The following is a 19817-nucleotide window of genomic DNA, read 5'->3' on the forward strand; positions in this document are numbered from 1 at the left end:
TCATTTGGGAAGCAACAGTTACCAAAGAGAAGCCGAAAATGTGCGACGGGCTTGCTCGCATGCTGACTTTTTCATGCAGAAAGGACCTCTCTGCCTTGGCAGTGGAAACAGTTAGAATTTACGAATGACTTCAAGAACGTAGGCCTAAACATGGACAGTGGATGAAATTGAATAACTGATTTTGCCTAAGTTTTGAAAACAATTTGTGGATACCGAAACTCTCCAAAATATGTAGCCAGTTGATTCTTATAAGGTTCTCACTTCAACGACGTCTACTTACAAATAAAATTACTGTAAATTATAACGACGTAATTGGCAATTAGTTGTGCCTATAAACAATTTGGACTCACCACATTTGATTGTGCTCCTCTCCGAGGAATGCCGCATTTTCAAAGCAAGCAAATTTTGTTACATGAACATGGTCTGTTCCTTGCCCACTTTTCTTGTAACCAACAATTGTGCCTGGTTCCTTACGGTACACATATTCTATTGTTTTGATTTTGGATTTGAGCTGTTTTGCGTCCATATCCCCCAAGAGACTTTCAGTCTTCAATTCCTCAAACAACTGGTTAAATTGAGCATCTTTAAGTTTTGTATTTATATAATTCTTATTTCTAATGTTTCTTAATATTGGAAAACTGTGATAAATTTCCAGAAATTTCGTTACAATTCTACTTCATGTTTTACACTTGGTGATCACCTAATCTCAAAAACAAAAGATCATATGCTACCCTGTGTTTCTGACTCTACCGTTTGAAGTCGCTGCGTGTCATTGTGTCAGCATACTCATTCGCTGTTCGCTGTTCGCCTGTACCGACCGAAGATTCTGTAATGGAGCGAACAAATACGCTCCGTGTAATACAGTCTTAAGAGCGTAACCGAGCACGGAATTCGGCTCAATCATTTACCGGTTACCTAGGCGAGCGCTGGAGTTCAGTGAGAGTCTGGTAGAACGAGGCCGCGTAGCAGTGTGTGGAGCCGGAGAAATTATGTAATGAACGACGCAGTCTTGGCGTACGCTAATAGCTGGCAATAAATTATGTTAGTTCCACTGAAAAGTTGAAGGTTAGTGACTTCGTGTGCGTCCTTATCCTATTTGACTGTAGTCTATCGGTGTAAGATGCAAGAGACCGCCGGCCGCGGTGGCCGAGTGGTTCTAGGCACTACAGTCTGGAACCGCGCGACCACTACGGTCGCAGGTTCGAATCCTGCCTCGGGCATGGATGTGTGTGATGTCTTTAGGTCAACAGATGAGGACGTTTGCAAGACAACAACCATCTGCACGAACAGTTCGACGACGTTTGCAGCAGCATGGACTATCAGCTCGGAGACCATGGCTGCGGTTACCCTTGACGCTGCGTCACAGACAGGAGCGCCTGCGATGGTGTACTCGACGACGAACCTGGGTGCTGATGGTCGCATCCATGTTTGGTGACATCGCGGTGAACGCACATTGGAAGCGTGTATTCGTCATCACCATACTGGCGTATCACCCGGCATGATGGAATGGGGTGCCATTGGTTACACGTCTCGGTCACCTCTTGTTCGCATTGACGGCACTTTGAACAGTAGACGTTACATTTCAGATGTGTTACGACCCGTGGCTCTACCCTTCATTCTATCCCTGCGAAACCCTACATTTCAGCAGGATAAAGCTCGACCGCATGTTGCAGGTCCTGTATGGGCCTTTCTGGACACAGAAAATGTTCGACTGCTGCCCTGGCCAGCACATTCTCCAGATCTCTCACCAATTGTAAACGTCTGGTCAATGGTAGCCGACCAACTGGCTGGTCACAATACGCCAGTCACTATTCTTGAGGAACTGTGGTACCGTGTTGAAGCTACATGGGCAGCTGTACCTGTACACGCCATGCAAGCTCTGTTTGGCTCAATGTCCGTGCGTATCAAGTCCGTTATTACGGCCAGAGGTTGTTGTTCTGGGTACTGATTTCTCAGGATCTATGCACCCAAATTGCGTGAAAATGTAATCACATGTCAGTTCTAGTATAATATATTTGTCCATTGGATACCCGTTTATCATCTGCATTTCTTCTTGGTGTATCAATTTTAATGGCCAGTAGTGTACAAATGGCAGGTTATCAAGAGCTAAGTGAGTTTCAGCGTGGTGTTATAGTCGGCGCACAAGCGGTGGGACACAGCATCTCCGACGTAGCGATGAATTGGGGATTCTCCCGTACAACCATTTCCCTAGTGTAACGTATCAGGAATCCGGTAAAACATCAAATCTTTGACATCGCTGCGACCGAAAAAAGATCCTGCAAGAACGGGACAAACGACGACTGAAGAGAATCGTTGAACGTGACAGAAGTGCAACCCTCCCGCAAATTCGGAGCCGAAAGCTCATTCGTGTACCTTTTATGACTGCACGGCACAAAGCTTTACGCCTCGCCTGGGCCCGTCAACACCGACGTTGGACTGTTGATGACTGGAAACATGTTGCGTGGTCGGACTAGTCTCGCTTCAAATTGTATCGAGCTGATGGATGTGTACGGGTATAGAGCCAAAAATTAAATACGAGTATCGCATTGTTGGCAGGGAGGCCCCGTCCGGGGAAGTTCGGCCACCAAGTGCGAGTCTTACTTCAGTCGATGCCACATGGACGACTTGCGCGCCAGTTATGAGGATGAAATGATGATAACGACAACACAACACCCGGTTCACGAGCGGAGAAAATCTCCAACGCGACCGGGAATCGAACCCGGGCCCACTGCATGGGTGGCAAGCACGTTGCCACCCAGCCAAGCAGGCGCACGGGTATGGAGACAACCTTATAAAGCCATGGACCCTGCATGTCGGCAGGGGACTGTTCAAGCTGATGTAGGCTCTTTAATGGTGTGGTGCGTGTGCAGTTGGAGTGATATGGGACCCCTGATACTTATAGAAACGACTCTGACAGGTGACAAGTACATAAGCATCCTGTCTGGTCACCTGTATCCATTTATGTCTATCGTGCATTCTGACGGACTTGGGAAATGCGACACCCACAACACGTCCAGAATAACTACAGAGTGGTTCCAGGAACACTCTTCTTAGTTTACACACTTCCGCTGGCCACCAAACTCCCCAGACATGAGCCGGCCGTTGTGGCCGAGCGGTTCTAGTCGCTTCAGTCTGCAACCGCGCGACCGCTACGGTCGCAGGTTCGAATCCTGCCTCGGGCATGGATGTGTGTGATGCCCTTAGGTTAGTTAGGTTTAAGTAGTTCTAAGTTGTAAGGGACTGATTACCTCAGATGTTAAGTCCTGTAGTGCTCAGAGCCATTTTTTTCCCCACACGTGAACATTATTCAGCATATATGGGATGCCTTGCAACGTGCTACCATAAGGGATCTCCACCACCTCGTGCTCTTACGGATCTGTGGACAGCCTTGCAGGATTCATGATGTAAATTCCCACCGGCACTACTTCAGACATTAGTCGAGTCCATGCCAAGTCCTGTTGCTGTACTTCTGAGTGCTCGCGGGGCCCAACACCATATTAGGTAGGTGTGCCAGTTTCTTCGGCTCTTCAGTGTATGTGGAAGGGATTCTCAGATAAGATACTAGGCCCTTCTTTAATTCCGCGTCATGAAGTTCAGAGTTGCGGTTGGAGTGAGTGGTGTCTTCATCCCGTACCGAATGCTCAAAATATCAGAGGTCAGCAGCAGTTGCGTAACCGCAGTCACTTCTGTATTGTTATTTCTTTAACCTGTGGTATAAATGTCAGCTCATACACACGAAGCACTGCGAGATGAAGCAAAGATCTGTCGCAATACTCGAAAATTGTAAGAAAAGATGCCGTGCGCCAATAACCAGATTATTGCAAAAGACATTCCTCTGGTGTTACGTTCTCCGCTTGTTTGCTTCACATGACGACAGAGCTCCTGACAAACAATACCCTCCGGTACGTGGCTGGTATCCTTGAGTCCAGTTTACATTGCCATTGCTGATAACGCCACTGTTCTTTATTTCTGTCGCCAAATCGTCCTCCACGTCAGTAGATCGTCCACCGCCATAATGAACTCAAAGGCTAAGAAGGACACAGAAGGTACGTACAATTTACAAAGAGCCTAGTGAGACGTTCCAGGTTGCGACATTCAGTAAGCTGTCTTCGTTAAACTAATACGTTATCCTTGGATATACGTTTTTATATTGGTGGAGTCCTCATGTGTGTTGCAATTACAGTCGCGTTTTATAATGCAAATGCAGTGCTATTCATTTATTTTGTGCTTTCAGGATCTGTGATGCGCCCCACATAGGGAAATGAAAATAGTTCAATGACGTTTGCTTTTTTTGATCAGTAATAAGAAAAAAAGTTGGAATGGATTTATTTCAATAATAACTTTTCGTGCTAGCAGTCATAATTTTATTTTTGTTGATATTTCGCACCACTGTTTCGATTAATGAATTCCAGTTTCAAGTGCGTTTCCGCTGCATATGCTATTTATTCGTGCTGTTTTCGACGTGAGATGTGCACATTGTCCTGTTGTCTTCACTATAATATATGAAAACACGTGCTATTGTTAATTAATGATCGACATTTCTATAAAGTTGTTGGCGAAATTGGGAAAGAACTTCTACTTAGGGGAATCTTTTGGTCGACTTGTGGAGAGACTCACACACATTAAACATCACACTCAGTTCTCTGTGGACAGTTTTTATGTGCGTTTCCTATTTTCATTGTGTGCTGTGCGTGCACAGAAAATTGTGTGTGATGTTTAGCAAGCGCGAGTTTCTACACAAGTGGACAACAATAAAACCGAAAGTAGAAGTTCTTTACAAATTTCGCCATAAATCTATATAAATATCAATTATTAATAAAAATCAAACGTTTTCATATATTACAGTAAAAACAATAGAAAAATGCAGCACCTCAAACATCGAAAACAACACGAATAAATTGCATAGAACACGGAAAACGTTTTGAAAACGGGAATCATTTGCAGAAACGTGTCTAGTGAAATATAAATAAAATCTAGACTGTTAGCAGAAACAGATATTTTATAAACAAATTTCTAATATAACACGTAAAGAAGTAGAATTTCATCCTATACATCGATAAACTGCTGGCAAATATTACGATGGCAGTCGAAGTTATTTCTCATTTACGACAGTGAAATTCAGTACAATTTAATATTTTATCGGTGCTGTTTAGGGCAAGAAACCTGTCTTTCAAATAATGTAATAAATCGTTCTCATAAAAATCTATAAGATAATACATAGAGAATTCTTCGAACAGTTAGTTACTCTCCTCGCGCGAGAAGAATTAGTCGAAATCTTGACTGTGCAAAACCTACTTACGCGCCATAGCACGCCATCTGTGATTTGTGGACTTCTCACGAAATATATGAGGTATGTTCCTCGTAACACTTTCCCGTCGACGAAATTGTGCAATGTCAACTCTGTCACCATATATTTTAAGATAATGTCTCTCATCACCCCATGTCGTGAACATCCTAGCACACTAAAAGTACTCAATAGTAGCCCAACGGTCAAGTCTTCTATGAAGCTGATCTTTCCCAGAATAAGTCAAATTCTTCAGTTCGCTGAATTTTTGTGTTCGTTACTTTTAGTGCAAAAGCTTTAGGTATTTAATTACTGACATGACTTAAAGTGATCATTCATTTTTATACTACATTCATCGTAAGAATAAATCTCATGTAAACGTTAGGTATACTAGCTAACGCTTTATGCTGTGAGTTACGGGTACATCGACTCAGCTGTAATATGGGCAACAGCTTTACCGGCGCATTTAACTTGGACAGCATTGGCCAGACAAGTGACCCAATTAACCTGCGCTGATGTGACCAGTTGTAGTCAAGATGTGAAAAGAGTCGAGAAGAAAACAATATAGCTATGAATGTTATTTAATTTTTAAACAGACGGAAATAATGTACCCTAAAACTCAGGCTATACGCATCTTAGGTGATAGTACAGGAAACATAGCATGCTCTCGATCTTAGCTAACATAGAAATCTAATTAAAAACAGGTGTGATGAAAACTCCTGACTTAACAAAGGTAATTTTTTTGATACATGAGCTATATGTGGGGTAAAGGCGCGCTGCTGGGATTTCACCACGTGGTTAAATGTTGAATACACTGAAGGTATTACAGTCAGTCGTTTGGTAATGTCTGAAACCCTTCATATCGGCCTCCGAGAAATACATTTCAGTATTGCTACGTTGATAACGAGATGATCAGCAACAGAATCCAAGCCACCAAATAAATCCACCTTTCCTCCTCTCTGATGCCGTGCTGTTCTGCATTTTCGCCGTGGTTCGGAAATGAGGTGTCACAAAGCTTCGTGCATTAGTTCCAGTGCGCTTGGCAGATTAAATGGCTTGTTGTTTCTCGCGACAAATCCCTTAACTTGGCTCCAGATTAATTCTATTGTGTTCAGATTGCAGTGTTAAGCTGACAACTGTAAAAATGCAGCATTTGTACTCAGTGCTCGACGCCGTGAAAATTGTTTTCCGTGTTTCTACGACGCTTATCACCTCTGGTTCGTGTGAGACCACATCTGTCCTATAAAACAATGAGCATATTCAAACAAAGAGTATTTGATTTTTCATCTTTCTACAAAAATTTAATTGTGTAATGTTTTCTTAACATAAACAATCTTTTATAAAATATCGATAATTAAGAATGAGTATTTTCACGGAAAACCAGAATTTTGTGTGCGATATGTAATTAGAAATTAGAAGACGTGCATTTTTCTTGAAAAATGATGGCTAAGTACGAGTTAATTACCATATATGTGATGAATTTCATATTTAAATGATTTAGGTATTCAATCCGAACAAAAAAGTTATAGACTACAATGAATTTCGATCCGCCACCCACTAGCACACATGTTCATCAATGTACGACGGTGTTGATTACGCCATGCATATGATTTAAGTACCGTTCCTTGTTTCTATTACATAGTGCACGTAGTGTGAATTGAAAAACGCCAAAGCAGATTTTTCTTTGTAATCTTGTGAAAAACAATAATAACAATTTGTTTCTCGCCATTAACGGTGCACCGCGCGCGTTTCATTACGTAGTGGGAAGTAACATCATCAATTTTCACGGTACGTATGAAAAGTGAGAAATCAGTGCACAAGTAGCATGTACAGACTGTGACTGTAAACGATTTTTGAAATAAAAATTACGCAGGTAAAGTAGGATTAAGAAGACCTCGATGGTTGTTAAAACATCAGAACGCTTTTACAGTTTCATCTACAATGACGCATTAGTAAGATATCTAATACGTAAGTACGACCTACTTCTAAGAGCGGAACAACACCAGTGTACGAGAGCTACGGCTGCTGATCAATCGTCACGTTTTGGTTGTTTACATCAGGTTTATTCTTATGATGAACGAAGTACATTACTATGATCGAATTCTCAGGTACTTTGTACTTCGTTTGACGCGCGTCTTGCACTAACCTAAATTTTAGTTAAGTTCCAATTAAATGTATGTATTGAAAAACATGTTTCCGTGTTTGTCTTCCTTTCAGTCATATAGCTATAATACTTTCCACTGTCTGCGGTATGGGCAGAAAGGGCTGCGTACATTGACAGATCATAATCTATAAGGTGTGCAGCGAAAAGAACTTAAGGAGACCCGGAACGATCCATCTCCTCCATGTTAATTTTAGCAAATAGAAGGAACATTTTTCTAAAACCATTAAACATATTGCTCTGAAATTTGGACTACATGTTCAGTGAATATTTCTCTATAAAGTTGTAATGCCATGTTAAGAAATATTTATTGGTGTTTGTTTTACAATTTTTTAAACTGATACTTATTTTTTCTCTAAAATTTTGCACTTTTTCTTCTATAACTCTTGAATTATACAATATTTTTTTTACAATTTATTATAAAAGTTAAGGAAAAGAAGTAAACAATATTGTGTATAAATTTCATTGATATACTGTTAGCAGTTTTTGAGAAAATGTTCCTCAAAGATGAAAATTTTAAAGTTCTGGGAAATGTCTTCCAAAGTTTTTTAATACATTCCTGTACCATATGATGGATCATAAGCATCCTCTTATTTTTCCAGTGTTATTTCCCTTTTCACTGGTCTTTTCTTCCCTTTTGCTGCATGTTGTAGGCTTTTGTCTCTCCTTCCTGCACCTATTAGTCTTTCTTCATCAATTAGTACATTGTGGAAATGGTGTTGTGTCCTGGTTGGAAATCTAAACGTTTTAGCATATCACATTTGATAATTTTTCCTTCATTGTATGTTGCCACTGCATCATGCACTCCAAAATGCAATGTTTTTATTTATACAAACACTCTTTTGGGGATCCTAATCCAAATTAAATTATTTAAACATTCATTTGGATTTTGTGTTTTCCCCTGTAAACATTTTTCCAATAAAGTTGGCTGTGATAAATCTCTGACTATGGGCTTAATTACATCAATTACAGCATTTGGCAAACGGTTTTTATGGGCATATTTCTTTCCTGATTGGTACTTACACCATGAGTCATCACCTGTGGGGCACAGTGCATATTGTGGGTGCTCCTTTGTTGATGCAGTATGAAAAAATAATGCCCATGTGCTCTCCTCATATTCTCAATGCTTCTTGTATTTTGCCTAATTGCACACCTACAATACCTCTGCAATCTGTCAATTGCTTCATCTCTCAATCTTCCTCTTCCTCCAAGGGTCTTAGTATCACTAAGCTTCTGGACTCCTAATGTCTGCTTTAATTTGCGCAAGTGAGCCCCCATGTGCTTCTGCAGATGTCCAATGCACTCCTGTTTTCTAATGTGAATTTCATTGCCATAAGGTTTGAGTTCCTCTACAGCTTTATATCCCTTAGACTGACCATCTCCTAGATAGTTAGTGTAACGTACATCATACCACTCCTGTGATTGGGAAAAAAATTGTTTTCACTCCCTCTGCTTCTATCGCTCCACACGTGCCGTGAAAATTTGCTTCACAACTTTCACTATGTTCGTCCTTGGTATAGCCCTTACATCTACAATGTTTTGAGAGAATAGCAACATCAATTACTTTGCAACTGTCTCCACTGGTAGATGTCACAACTCCATTTAGAGATTTATGACCTCTACATTGCCATGATCCATCTAAAGCAACAGCTAAATCACTACAATTTCCATTATCTGTCACAGCTTCTTCAACTGCTTTCTTCATTGTTGCTTGAGCAATATCTTCATCATAAGATCCCACCAATTCATTATAAAATTCAAACTTGGTTGGTGGTTTTGGCAAGTTCATAATTCAACATAACATTGTCCCTGAAGCACTGCCCTTGCCAATGCAACGCAAGCCATACACTAGCCTAACATTCATATCATACACCTTCTTTCCACTATTACCACTGTGAGGAATACTGTTAGAATTAGAAAACGAAACTTCTGCAACACATTTGTTACACTTCAATAACATTTTACATGCCAAAGTAATGTGTGAAGTTATTTTCAATTCCAGTCCTCTCTCTTTGCAAACTTGGCATAATATGTTATGTTTCAAAATATTAGAGAACAAGGAAATGTTAATTATTTCATTCACGTCATTACTGTCACTTTCATATTTTTCAAATTTTTCCTTCCTGTCTCAAAGTTTCTTGCTGGAAGAAGTTCTATCACATACATTTGGAGTAGTCGGTGAAGCAGTCTGAGCAGTATCTCCCTTCGAAATAACAAAAGATTTCTTCTTCCACTCATTGTGCCTCTTCTTAAACACTCGATTGGTGAAATGGGGCATATTGATATCAACAAACTAAATACGTAAAACAGGTACGAGCAAAATTCGTCAAATACGCAAAATTGAACAGCTAAACAAGACAAAGCAAACTTCACAAGTCAACGCACACGGTATAGCGTTTATGTTTACTGATATGAACAGTCACTCGTCACAGAGATAAAGCCATATAACGTTGGGCAACAAAACACTGTCTAATTCCGCAAAGATACCCTACTTGCAGCCAGCGAGCGGCGCCGTCAGAGGTGACACAATCGTTTACGCGGCGAATCAACTTTGCAGCGATAAAAAAACACACTTAGAAGGGTAAAAATGGTTCAAATGGCTCTGTGAACTATGGGACTTAACTTCTGAGGTCATCAGTCCCCTAGAACTTAGAACTACTTTAACCTAACTAACCTAAGGATATCACACACATGCATGCCCGAGGCAGGATTCGAACCTGCCACCGTAGCGGTCGCGCGGTTCCAGACTGTAGCGCCTAGAACCGCTCGGCCACCCCGGCCGGCACTTAAAAGGGTGAAACTTGATCTGTTTTATTCAGAAAACTCCAAATAATTTTATAGTGAAAAAACCGAAAAACGTTAATTTTGTCATTTTCATCGTTCCGGCTCCCCTTAAAAGATTTGCGATGGTCAGTAAAGCACAGGCGATGGAGGAATACCCGGGGCCCGTATTACGTACGACCCAGGCGATACAAGCCGCCGCTTGAGCTCCTGAATGCACAACTTGTAAGCAGGGAGAAAAGTTAATGGTTCAAATGGCTCTGAGAACTATGGGACTTAACTTCTAAGGTCATCAGTCAAAAGTTAATAGTCGCACAAACCAACACTAACGAAAGTCTACGACAATACCCATAGAAGCAGAATAGCCTCAGTAAAAGCCGTCTGCGAGATAACTGCGATGGACTTCAGCGTGAAATAAACTGAAGTAACAAAAGTCATGCGATGCCTTCTGATAACATATGGGACCTCCTTTTGCCCGGCGTAGTGCAGCAACTCGACTTGGTGAGGACTTAGCAAATTTTTGGAAGTCCCCTGCAGAAATATTGAGCTATACTGCCTCTATAGCTGTCCATAATTGCGAAACTGTTGCTGGTGCAGGATTTTCTACACGAACTGTTCAATGGGATTCTTGTCGGGCTACGTGGCCAACCAAATCATTCTCTCGAATTGTGAGAGTGTTCTTCAAACCAATCGCGAACAATTGTGGCCCGATGACACGGCGCATTGTCATCTATAAAAATTCCACCGTTGCTCGGGAACGTGAAGTCATGAACAGTTGCAAATGGTCTCCCTGTAGTCGAACATAACCATTTTCAGTCAATGATCGGTTCAGCTAGACCAACGGACCCAGTCCGTTCCATGTAAATACAGCCCACACCATTATGGAGCCACCACCAGCTTGGTCAGTGCCTTGTAGACAACTTGGGTCCATGGCATCGTGGGGTCTGCGCCACAGTCGAACCTCTACTCTCAGCTCTCACCAACTGAAGTCGGGACTCGTGTGACGAGGCCACGGTTTTCCGGTTGTCTATGGTCCAACCGATATGCTCACGAGCCCAAAAGAAGGGCAATATCCTGCTGTTAGCAAAAGCACTAGCGTTGGTCATCTACTGCCGCAGCCCATGAACGTCAAATTCTGTCGCACTGTCCTAATGGATACGTTCGTCGTACATCCCACGTTGATTTCTGAGGTTATTTGGTGCCGTGTTGCTTGTCTGTTAGTACTGGCAACTCTACGCAAAGGCCACTGCTGTCAGTTGTCAAGTGAAGGTGGTCGGCCACAGCGTAAGAGAGGTAATGCCTGTAATTCGGTATTTGCGCCACATTCTTGACACTGTCGATCTCAGAATATTGAATTTCTTAACGATTTCGGGAATGGACTATCTCATGCCTCCTGCTTGAGCTACCAATCCACGTTCAAAGTCTGTTGACTCCGGTTATGTGGGCCAGCCGTTGTAGCCGAGCGGTTCTAGGTGCTTCAGTCTGAAACTGCGCTACCGCTACGGTCGCAGGTTCGAATCCTGCCTCAGGCATGGATATGTGAGATGTCATTAGTTTAGTTAGGTTTAAGTAGTTTTAAGTTCTATGGGACTGATGACCTCAGATGTTAAGTCCCATAGTGCTCTGAGCAATTTGAGCCGGTTATGCGGCCATAAGCACGTTGGAAACGTTTTCACACGAATCACCTGAGTACAAATGGCATCTCCGCCGATGCACAGCCCTTTTACCCTTGTGTACGCGACACTACCGCCATCTGTGTACCTCCATATGGCTACGCTATGATTTAGGTCACTTAAGTATATCGTCCTATTTAGCATAAATGTGTGTGAAATGTAAGCTTTTCGAACAAGTCCTCAAGTAATTGGTCTCAAGTTTCAGCCAAGTGTTACCTTAACAAGAAAAACAACACAGATTCAGCGTGTTACGCATTACAAGTAGCTTTACAGTCGTACCTGCTGTATGAGGTACTCCACGAGCCGCCCTCACATTTCCGAATTCTTTTAAACACCCCCGGGTCATCACGTACATTTCTACCAGACTGTACAATTCGCTGCTCCATTTCGAGCATATCAACGGAAGTGCTGTACACTTCCTCTTCTCCTACTCTCATTTTTAAGACTGACAGCGCGAGAACTGGGATACAGGGCCAATAACCATCTCAGCGAGTTTAAAAAACGCCTCTTGCGTAATGTTTGCTTTTATCCTGGTCTGTATTGTTATATCGGTCTCGCTTAACGTGCTTCTTGCTACGAATTTTAATGTATTTCCTTAATACAGGAACTAGCATATTGGACTTCAAATATTTCCAGTAGCAACGGAGATAAGCATGTATCTCATAATAACTTTTTTTTCTGCTAAGTATTCCGTTATAAAATCTTTTTAATTTTGGTAAAATTTGTTTTATTAGTTTTGTAGGTTCGGATTTATTCGAGACTGACTGCACAATTCTAGTGTTTATTGAGTTACGATGTCGCGGGCTTGTTATTTCGTTACCCAGGGTAACAGCGGTCAAATCTTTTGATATAAACCCACCTTTTAATATGCGATCGTCATTAAATGCGTTTTTCCTTTGGCTAGCGTTCCAGCAAGTAAATAACTTTCCACACTGCATTAAAATTGAACGGTCTTTATTCAAGGAATAAAAACCGCATCGTAACTTAAATTGCTATAGTTAAAACGTCAGTACTAGCGTGTGGTGGTGTGTGGTTTACAATAACTGCAGTCAACTGGACTCTAACTGTGATTAACAACAAATGACTATTACGGGTGGCAAAAATAACTTCACTCCAGTAAATAGCTGGTTATTTAATGTTCAGTTATCGTAATAATTGGTTACCAGTACTGAGCGATTTTTTTAAACAACTGTGAACACTTGCCATTTGTTCAATTATCCAGTGACCATGTGTGCTAGAAATTCCATAGAAATATCCGTTTATTTCCACACAGTTCCAGATTCTGGATTGCAGTGATTTTACGTCTGCATGAGGACACTGACATGCAGACTGCCATACTCCCGTAAGGCTCACAGTTGGTTGCGATTTACATAGAATTAAACGATAACTCCACGGAGACTGTGTTCACAGTTAATTTGCAGTTTTACGGAAATAACTGAAGCGTAAATAGTTCACGAATTTAAATTCACCTTCATCTACCTGAATACTCTGCAAATCACATTTAAGTGCCTGGCAGAGGATTCATCGATCCACCTTCATAATTCTCTATTATTCCAATGTCGTAAAGCGCGGGCGGAAAGAACGAATACCTTTATCTTTCCGTACGAGCTCTAATTTTTCTTATTTTATTGTGGTGATCGTTTCTCCTTACGTAGGTCAGTGTCAACAAAATATTTTCTCATTCGGAGGATAAAGTTGGTGATTGGAATTTCGTGAGAAGGTTCCGTCGCAACGAAAAACGCCTTTGTTCTAAAGATGTCCAGCCCCAAACCTGTATCATTTCAGTGAGACTCTCTCTCACCTTTCGCGATAGTACAAAACGTGATGTCCTTCTTTGAACTTTTTCGATGTACTCTGTCAATCCTATCTGGTAAGGATCCCACACCGCGTAGCAGTATTCTAAAAGAGGACGGACAAGCGTAGTGTATGCAGTCTCCTTAGTAGATCTGTTACATTTTCTAAGTGTCCTGCCAATAAAACGCAGTCTTTGTTTAGCCTTCCCCACAACATTTTCTATGTGTTCCTTCCAATTTAAGTTGTTCGTCATTGTAATTCCTATGTATTTAGTTGAATTATGGCCTTTAGATTTGACTAATTTGTCATGTAACCAAAGTTGAACAGATTCATTTTAGAACTCATGTAGATGACCTCACACTTTTCGTTATTTAGGGTCAAATGCCAATTGTCGCAATATTTAGGCATCTTTTCTAAATCGTTTTGCAATTTGCTTTGATCTTATTATGACTTAATTTGTCGATAAACGACACCGTCATCTGCAAACAACCAAAGACGGGTGCGCAAATTGTCTCCCAAATCGTTTATATAGATAAAGAGCAGCAAAGGGCCTTTAATAGTACGTTGGGGAACGCCAGAAATCACTTCTGTTTTATTCGATGACGTTCCGCCAATTACTACAAATGTGATCTCTCTGACAGGAAATCACAGATCCAGTCACATAAATGAGACGATATTCCACTAAGCACGCAATTTCACTACAAGCCGCTTATGTGGTAATGTCAAAAGCCTTCCGGAAATCAAGAAATACGGAATTAATCTGAAATCCCTTGTCAATAGCACTCAATACTTCATTCGAATAAAGAGCTAGTTGTGTTGCACGAGAACGATGTTTTGTAAATCCGTGTTGACTGTGTGTCACTAGACGGTTTTCTTCGCGGTAATTCATAATGTTTCAAAACAACATATGTTATAAAATCCTGCTGCACATCGACGTTAATGATATGGATCTGTTACTTAGTGGATTACTCCTACTACTTTTCTTGAATATTGGTGTGACCGGTGCAAGTTTCCAGTCTTTGGGTACGGATCTTTCATCGAGCGAGCGGTTGTATATGATTGTTAAATATGGAGCTAATGCATCAGCATACTCTGAAAGGGACCTAATTAGTATACAATCTGGACCACAAGACTTGCTTTTATTGAGCGATTTTAGGTGCTTCACTACTCCGAGGATATGTACTTCTACGTCACTCATGTTAGCAGCTGTTCTTGATTCGAATTCCGGAATATTTACTTCGACTTCTTTTGTGAAGGCATTTCGGAAGACTGTGTTTAGTAACTCTGCTTTGGCAGCACTGTCTTCAATAATGTCTCCATAGCTATCGCGCAGAGAAGGCACTGATTGTTTCTTGCCGCCAACATACTTCACATACGACCAGAATCTCTTTGGATTTTCTGCCAGGTTTCGAGACAAAGTTTCGTTGTGGAAACTACTATAAGCACCTCACATTGAGGTCCGCGTTAAATTTCGAGCTTCTGTAAAAGATCGTCATTCTTGGTGATTTTGTGTCTGTTTATATTTGGCATGTTTGTTTCGTTGTTTCTGCAACAGTACTTTAACCAGTTTTTTGTACCAAGGAGGATAAGTTCCGTCGTTTGTTAATTTATTTGGTATAAATCTCAATTGCTCCAGATACTATTTGTCTGAATTCAAGCCACATCTGGTGGACACTTATATTGTTAATTTGGAAGGAGTGGAGATTGTCTCAGGAAGGAGTCAAGTGAATTTTTATCTGCTTTTCTGAAAAGATATATTTTTCGTTTATTTTTGGAGGATTTGTCGGTTACAATATTCAGTCTCTCTACGACAACCCTGTATTCACTAATCCCTGTATCCGTTTAGATGCTCGTTATTAACTCAGGATTATTTGTTGCTAAGAGGTCAAGTGTATTTTCACAACCGTTTACTACTCACATGGGCTCATGAGCTAGCTGCTCGAAATAATTTTCAGACAATGTGCTTAGCATAATTTCGGATGATGTTTTATGCATACCTCCAGAATTAAACATGTATTTTCGAAAACATATGGAGGGTAAATTAAAGTCACCACCAACTATAATCGTATGAGTCGTACACATGTTTGAAATCAAACTCAAGTTTTATTTGAATCTTTCAGCAACTGTATCACCTGAATTGGGAGGTCGGTAAAAGGATCCAATTTTTATTCTATTCCGGTTACCAACAATGACTTCTGCGTTACTACCTCACAGGAAGTTTCTAATACAATTTCACGACAAGTTAAACTACTTCCAACAGCAACATACACGCCACCGCCAACCGTGTTTAGCCTAAGCAGGGCGGCTACAAGGGTGCGCCCCCACTGTCCATTGTTGCTAGATGTCTTCAAGTTGGCGACGATGACGTAATGCAAGATGGCGGCCTGTAGACTTGGCAACAGCATGTGATGTCACCCAGTATGGTGGCCGAAGCGTCAGCTGATGACACAAGTAGCGTTATCCAAGATGGTGAATTCTGGCGGGAACATGGGTCAATTGAGCTACCTCCACTAACCTAAACCACTCCCCTCACCAGAAAACAGCGGAAGTTCAAATTCCATCAGGATAATGCAAGAAAATGGTGGGAAGATAGATCACATGGACTACCTCCACTAACCTAAGTCATCCGACCGCTACCTCATGCAAGGAACTCGCTGCAAGTTTGAATTTTCGTGGGAAGATAGGGCACTTGGGTTATCTCTACCAACATAAGAAAATGATGGGAAAGAAAGGGTAGTTGGGCTATCCCCACTAACCTCAGTCACCCGACCGCCACCTCTTCCTAGAAAATGGAGGGGAAAAGGACACGGCCTGTGCTGGATATAAGTCTTTATTTTGCAGGCAGTCTTTATTTAAACAATTTAAGGCAGTACCTCAATCCAGTGTATTCACCTTTGGATCTGGAGCCCAATTGACATAGGACACAGTACTGCCACCAGAGGACGCTGTCGTCCCTTCTGTGATGTCATCCAAGATGGTGATCTGGAGGAGAAAATGGCGAGAAAATGACTCAGCCTGCACTAAGCTGCTGGAGAGAGGAACGAGTGTACTTTATTTATTTTGAACGATTTACTTAGGGACGGATTTTACCTAGTTCATTTACTACACTGATACAAAACACTCGCTCTAACATGCTTGGGGTCACAATACACAATCTGCAGACCTGCAAACAACTCATAAATAGTGCAGTACACTGACATATAGACACGAAAACAACTTGTAAGTTACCGAAATACTGCATCACACAGTATACTGATCTGTAAACTACTTGTAAATCACAGAAATAATGCAGTACACTGAAGTGCAGACACGAAAACCACTACTAAATTATCAAAATAACACATGTAAAACGCTCAGCAGACATGCTCACTCCTCCCAAACTGTCCATATAATCCATAGCACAGCCTACTGACCTGGTGACAACATAATGCAACAGACATGCAAACAATGCGCGCATGCACCGCCTGCCACCCTTGTCCACTGGACCGCACAGGATGCTACTGCACACACTCCCAGAAGTCGGGATGCACTGGCAGCCCCGCGAAGTGACTACGCGACAGTCAGTTGCCAAGCCAAGCCACACACAGGTGCCTGTTCGAGTCCCCCAAACATGAGGCAACGTCATCCATTTCATACTTGACACCTGACAAATTCCTGTCAAAACACATATTCACCTAGGCATTGTTGCTGATGGGACCGGATGGGGGTGAATGCCTATTTACAGACCGACTCACCCTTGCAGACGCAGCAGAAATGCGCTCCCAGAATAGCAGAGGCTGCTATTTCCTCCTCGCGATACTGACAACACATTCGAGCTGCATCCAGATCGAGACTTCACCTTCATAACTAAGTTAGCAATAAGTGCTTGTGAGGCACTGCAATCACCGTGTATACATTTGCCTGACAGATGTGCTGTTTACAGAGTTAGTGGCGGAATGACTTGTAATTTTCAACAATCATTTTATATATGGCTGATGCAGGCATAGTATAATTTCTGAAGCGTGATCGGATGTGAATAGTGGACGCTGTACATCTGTGGAAAATCTATATTGTGCTCGTATCACACCGAGCCAATGTTTTAAGGAAGTCGTTTTTTCGTTTTTTGGTACGATAAAATATTTTATCGTAGAGAAACTGGAAAGAAGGAAGTATGTCATGCACTTGAGATATATTTCTTAAATTGGAAAATTAACAGCGCTATATTCCGTAGGAGTGATAGGACGGAAATGGAAGCGATCTAATATTATAGCCCATTTTAAGTGTGGAACGTTGTAGCCTTAGGAGTGCATCTGTTTATGTTCTCTCTTACCACTACCTTCCAGGTAATTACTCTGGTATAATACTTAAAAATTGATAGCTTTCTTGATTTACATTAAAATGCTCTGAAGTACATTCATCTGGAGCTACATCGCACATAAAAATCACCCATTTCTTGTTCTTCTTAATCATCTGCTATTACATCACAACACTTTCAAATCAGTTACTACACATCGATAAGGAGTACTAACCTCTTCGACATGGGCACATCTCGAGAAATCTTGTGCACTTGGATGGGCAAGGACTCGGCAAGCTCCATTCATTCACAAGAGGTGGAATGTAGTGGTCTACTTCTGGTCGATTGCAGATTAAATCGGTAATGGTGCTGCAGGGTGTGTTGGTCAATGACAGTGTGAGGTGGTCTTTCAGTCTCTAATTTTACTCTAAGACTGCGAAATGCTCTGTGACTCCCATCAGCATAGAGGTAGATCATAAATTAAGTACTATGCTCGTAGTGTTAGAAATATGTAGAGTGCTGCCTGATATACTTTGACGATGGATGTGTTTGAGAATTAAAAATACATGGGTATACTGCATAGTTATCTATCCACATTTGCAATGATACTCGCAAAGTGGGGAAGGGGTGGTTTAGCTATGATACTGAAATTGGGAAACATGCTGTCACATCAATGGTCAGTGTCGAAATTACTGTAAAATTGTTCATGCAGTCAACTGTAATGCTTATTATTTCATTTAGTTGGGGGTGTCTTTTCCATCCCAACTGTCCACTGCACTCTGTTGGTTACCATATAATGACTGACTGACAACGATTGTTTGATTTTTGAAAAGGAGTTTTGTGGAGGGGTGACACCTTCTGAGGATGATCAGCACCAAAACAGTAATTGCGTACATGACTGCAATATGAGGTATCAGTCGAAATGGAATGCAGAGCAACTAGCTATTCCATCAGTGTGAAGATGAGTTTAAATGTAGTTTGGAAACCCATGCCAACAACGCAAAACTCTTCCAATTTCCTTATGTTATGAATGACTTTTATTTAAAATCATCCAGTGTACAGGGTGTGTTATGGTAACAGCAGTGACAATATGATTTACGCTGTGGAATGTATAGAGGTAACCCAGTTACCAATCTTCCCTCCAAAATTCAAACTTCTTGGCAGGGGTGGGTGGCATTTTCCAGCCATCTTGGGTAACGGTACTCGCCTCATCAGCTGTTTTCGCGGCGGCCATCTTTAATGACGTCACTCGCGTCATCAGTTCACATCACAGGAGCCATCTTGAATGACGTCAATTACATCATCAGCTGACGTCACAGCAGCCATCTTGAATGACGGCAATCGTGTCACAGTGCGAAGTTTTTGATAATGGTACTTTGGGGTGATGTCCTCATTGTCTGCGAGAGGCCATGGATCCCACTACCTTAATCTTAGTTTAGAACCTGACACAGACCTTGAAGTCATGGCAAAAATACAAAATGTTTGGCAGTGTACAATGCGTGTTAGCGCAGAAAAAACAGAGTGTTTCAAACCATGAGACAGGGCCACAGGCAGCTTCTACTGTGACTTACAGTATAGGTCGCGGGATTCGTTCATCCTCTTACAGTACAGGTGATGAACCTTTAAACTGGTCTGTGCAGTTGATCGATACCTGTATATTTAATAGTATCACCACATGTGCTCGATGCGTGTATGCATGTGGTATTTGTTTTCTATATATGGGAGTAGAGAGATACGGTAAAAATCTTATCTAGTTCTCTATTGGATGAAGTTAGTTGAACTTTTATAGTTCATGATTTTTCTCTCATGGATGGAGCAGAATAATGAAGATCGCATGTTGGGGAGACAGAT

General features: G+C 41.4%; 1 protein-coding gene across 1 annotated transcript in view; it reads left to right on the forward strand.

Annotated features, from left to right (window-relative positions):
* Positions 1-3968: 3968 nt before the first annotated feature.
* LOC126272900 (synaptic vesicle glycoprotein 2A-like) overlaps positions 3969-19817 on the forward strand; it is a 155795-nt gene continuing 139946 nt past the window's right edge. The window contains exon 1 of the mRNA XM_049976164.1: positions 3969-4046. Within this exon, the coding sequence (XP_049832121.1) occupies positions 4016-4046 (31 nt within the window). The 5' untranslated portion in view covers positions 3969-4015. The remainder of the gene's footprint in view (positions 4047-19817) is intronic.

The sequence above is a fragment of the Schistocerca gregaria genome, chromosome 5, assembly GCF_023897955.1.
Source record: "Schistocerca gregaria isolate iqSchGreg1 chromosome 5, iqSchGreg1.2, whole genome shotgun sequence".
In the NCBI taxonomy this organism is placed as follows: Eukaryota; Metazoa; Arthropoda; class Insecta; order Orthoptera; family Acrididae; genus Schistocerca; species Schistocerca gregaria.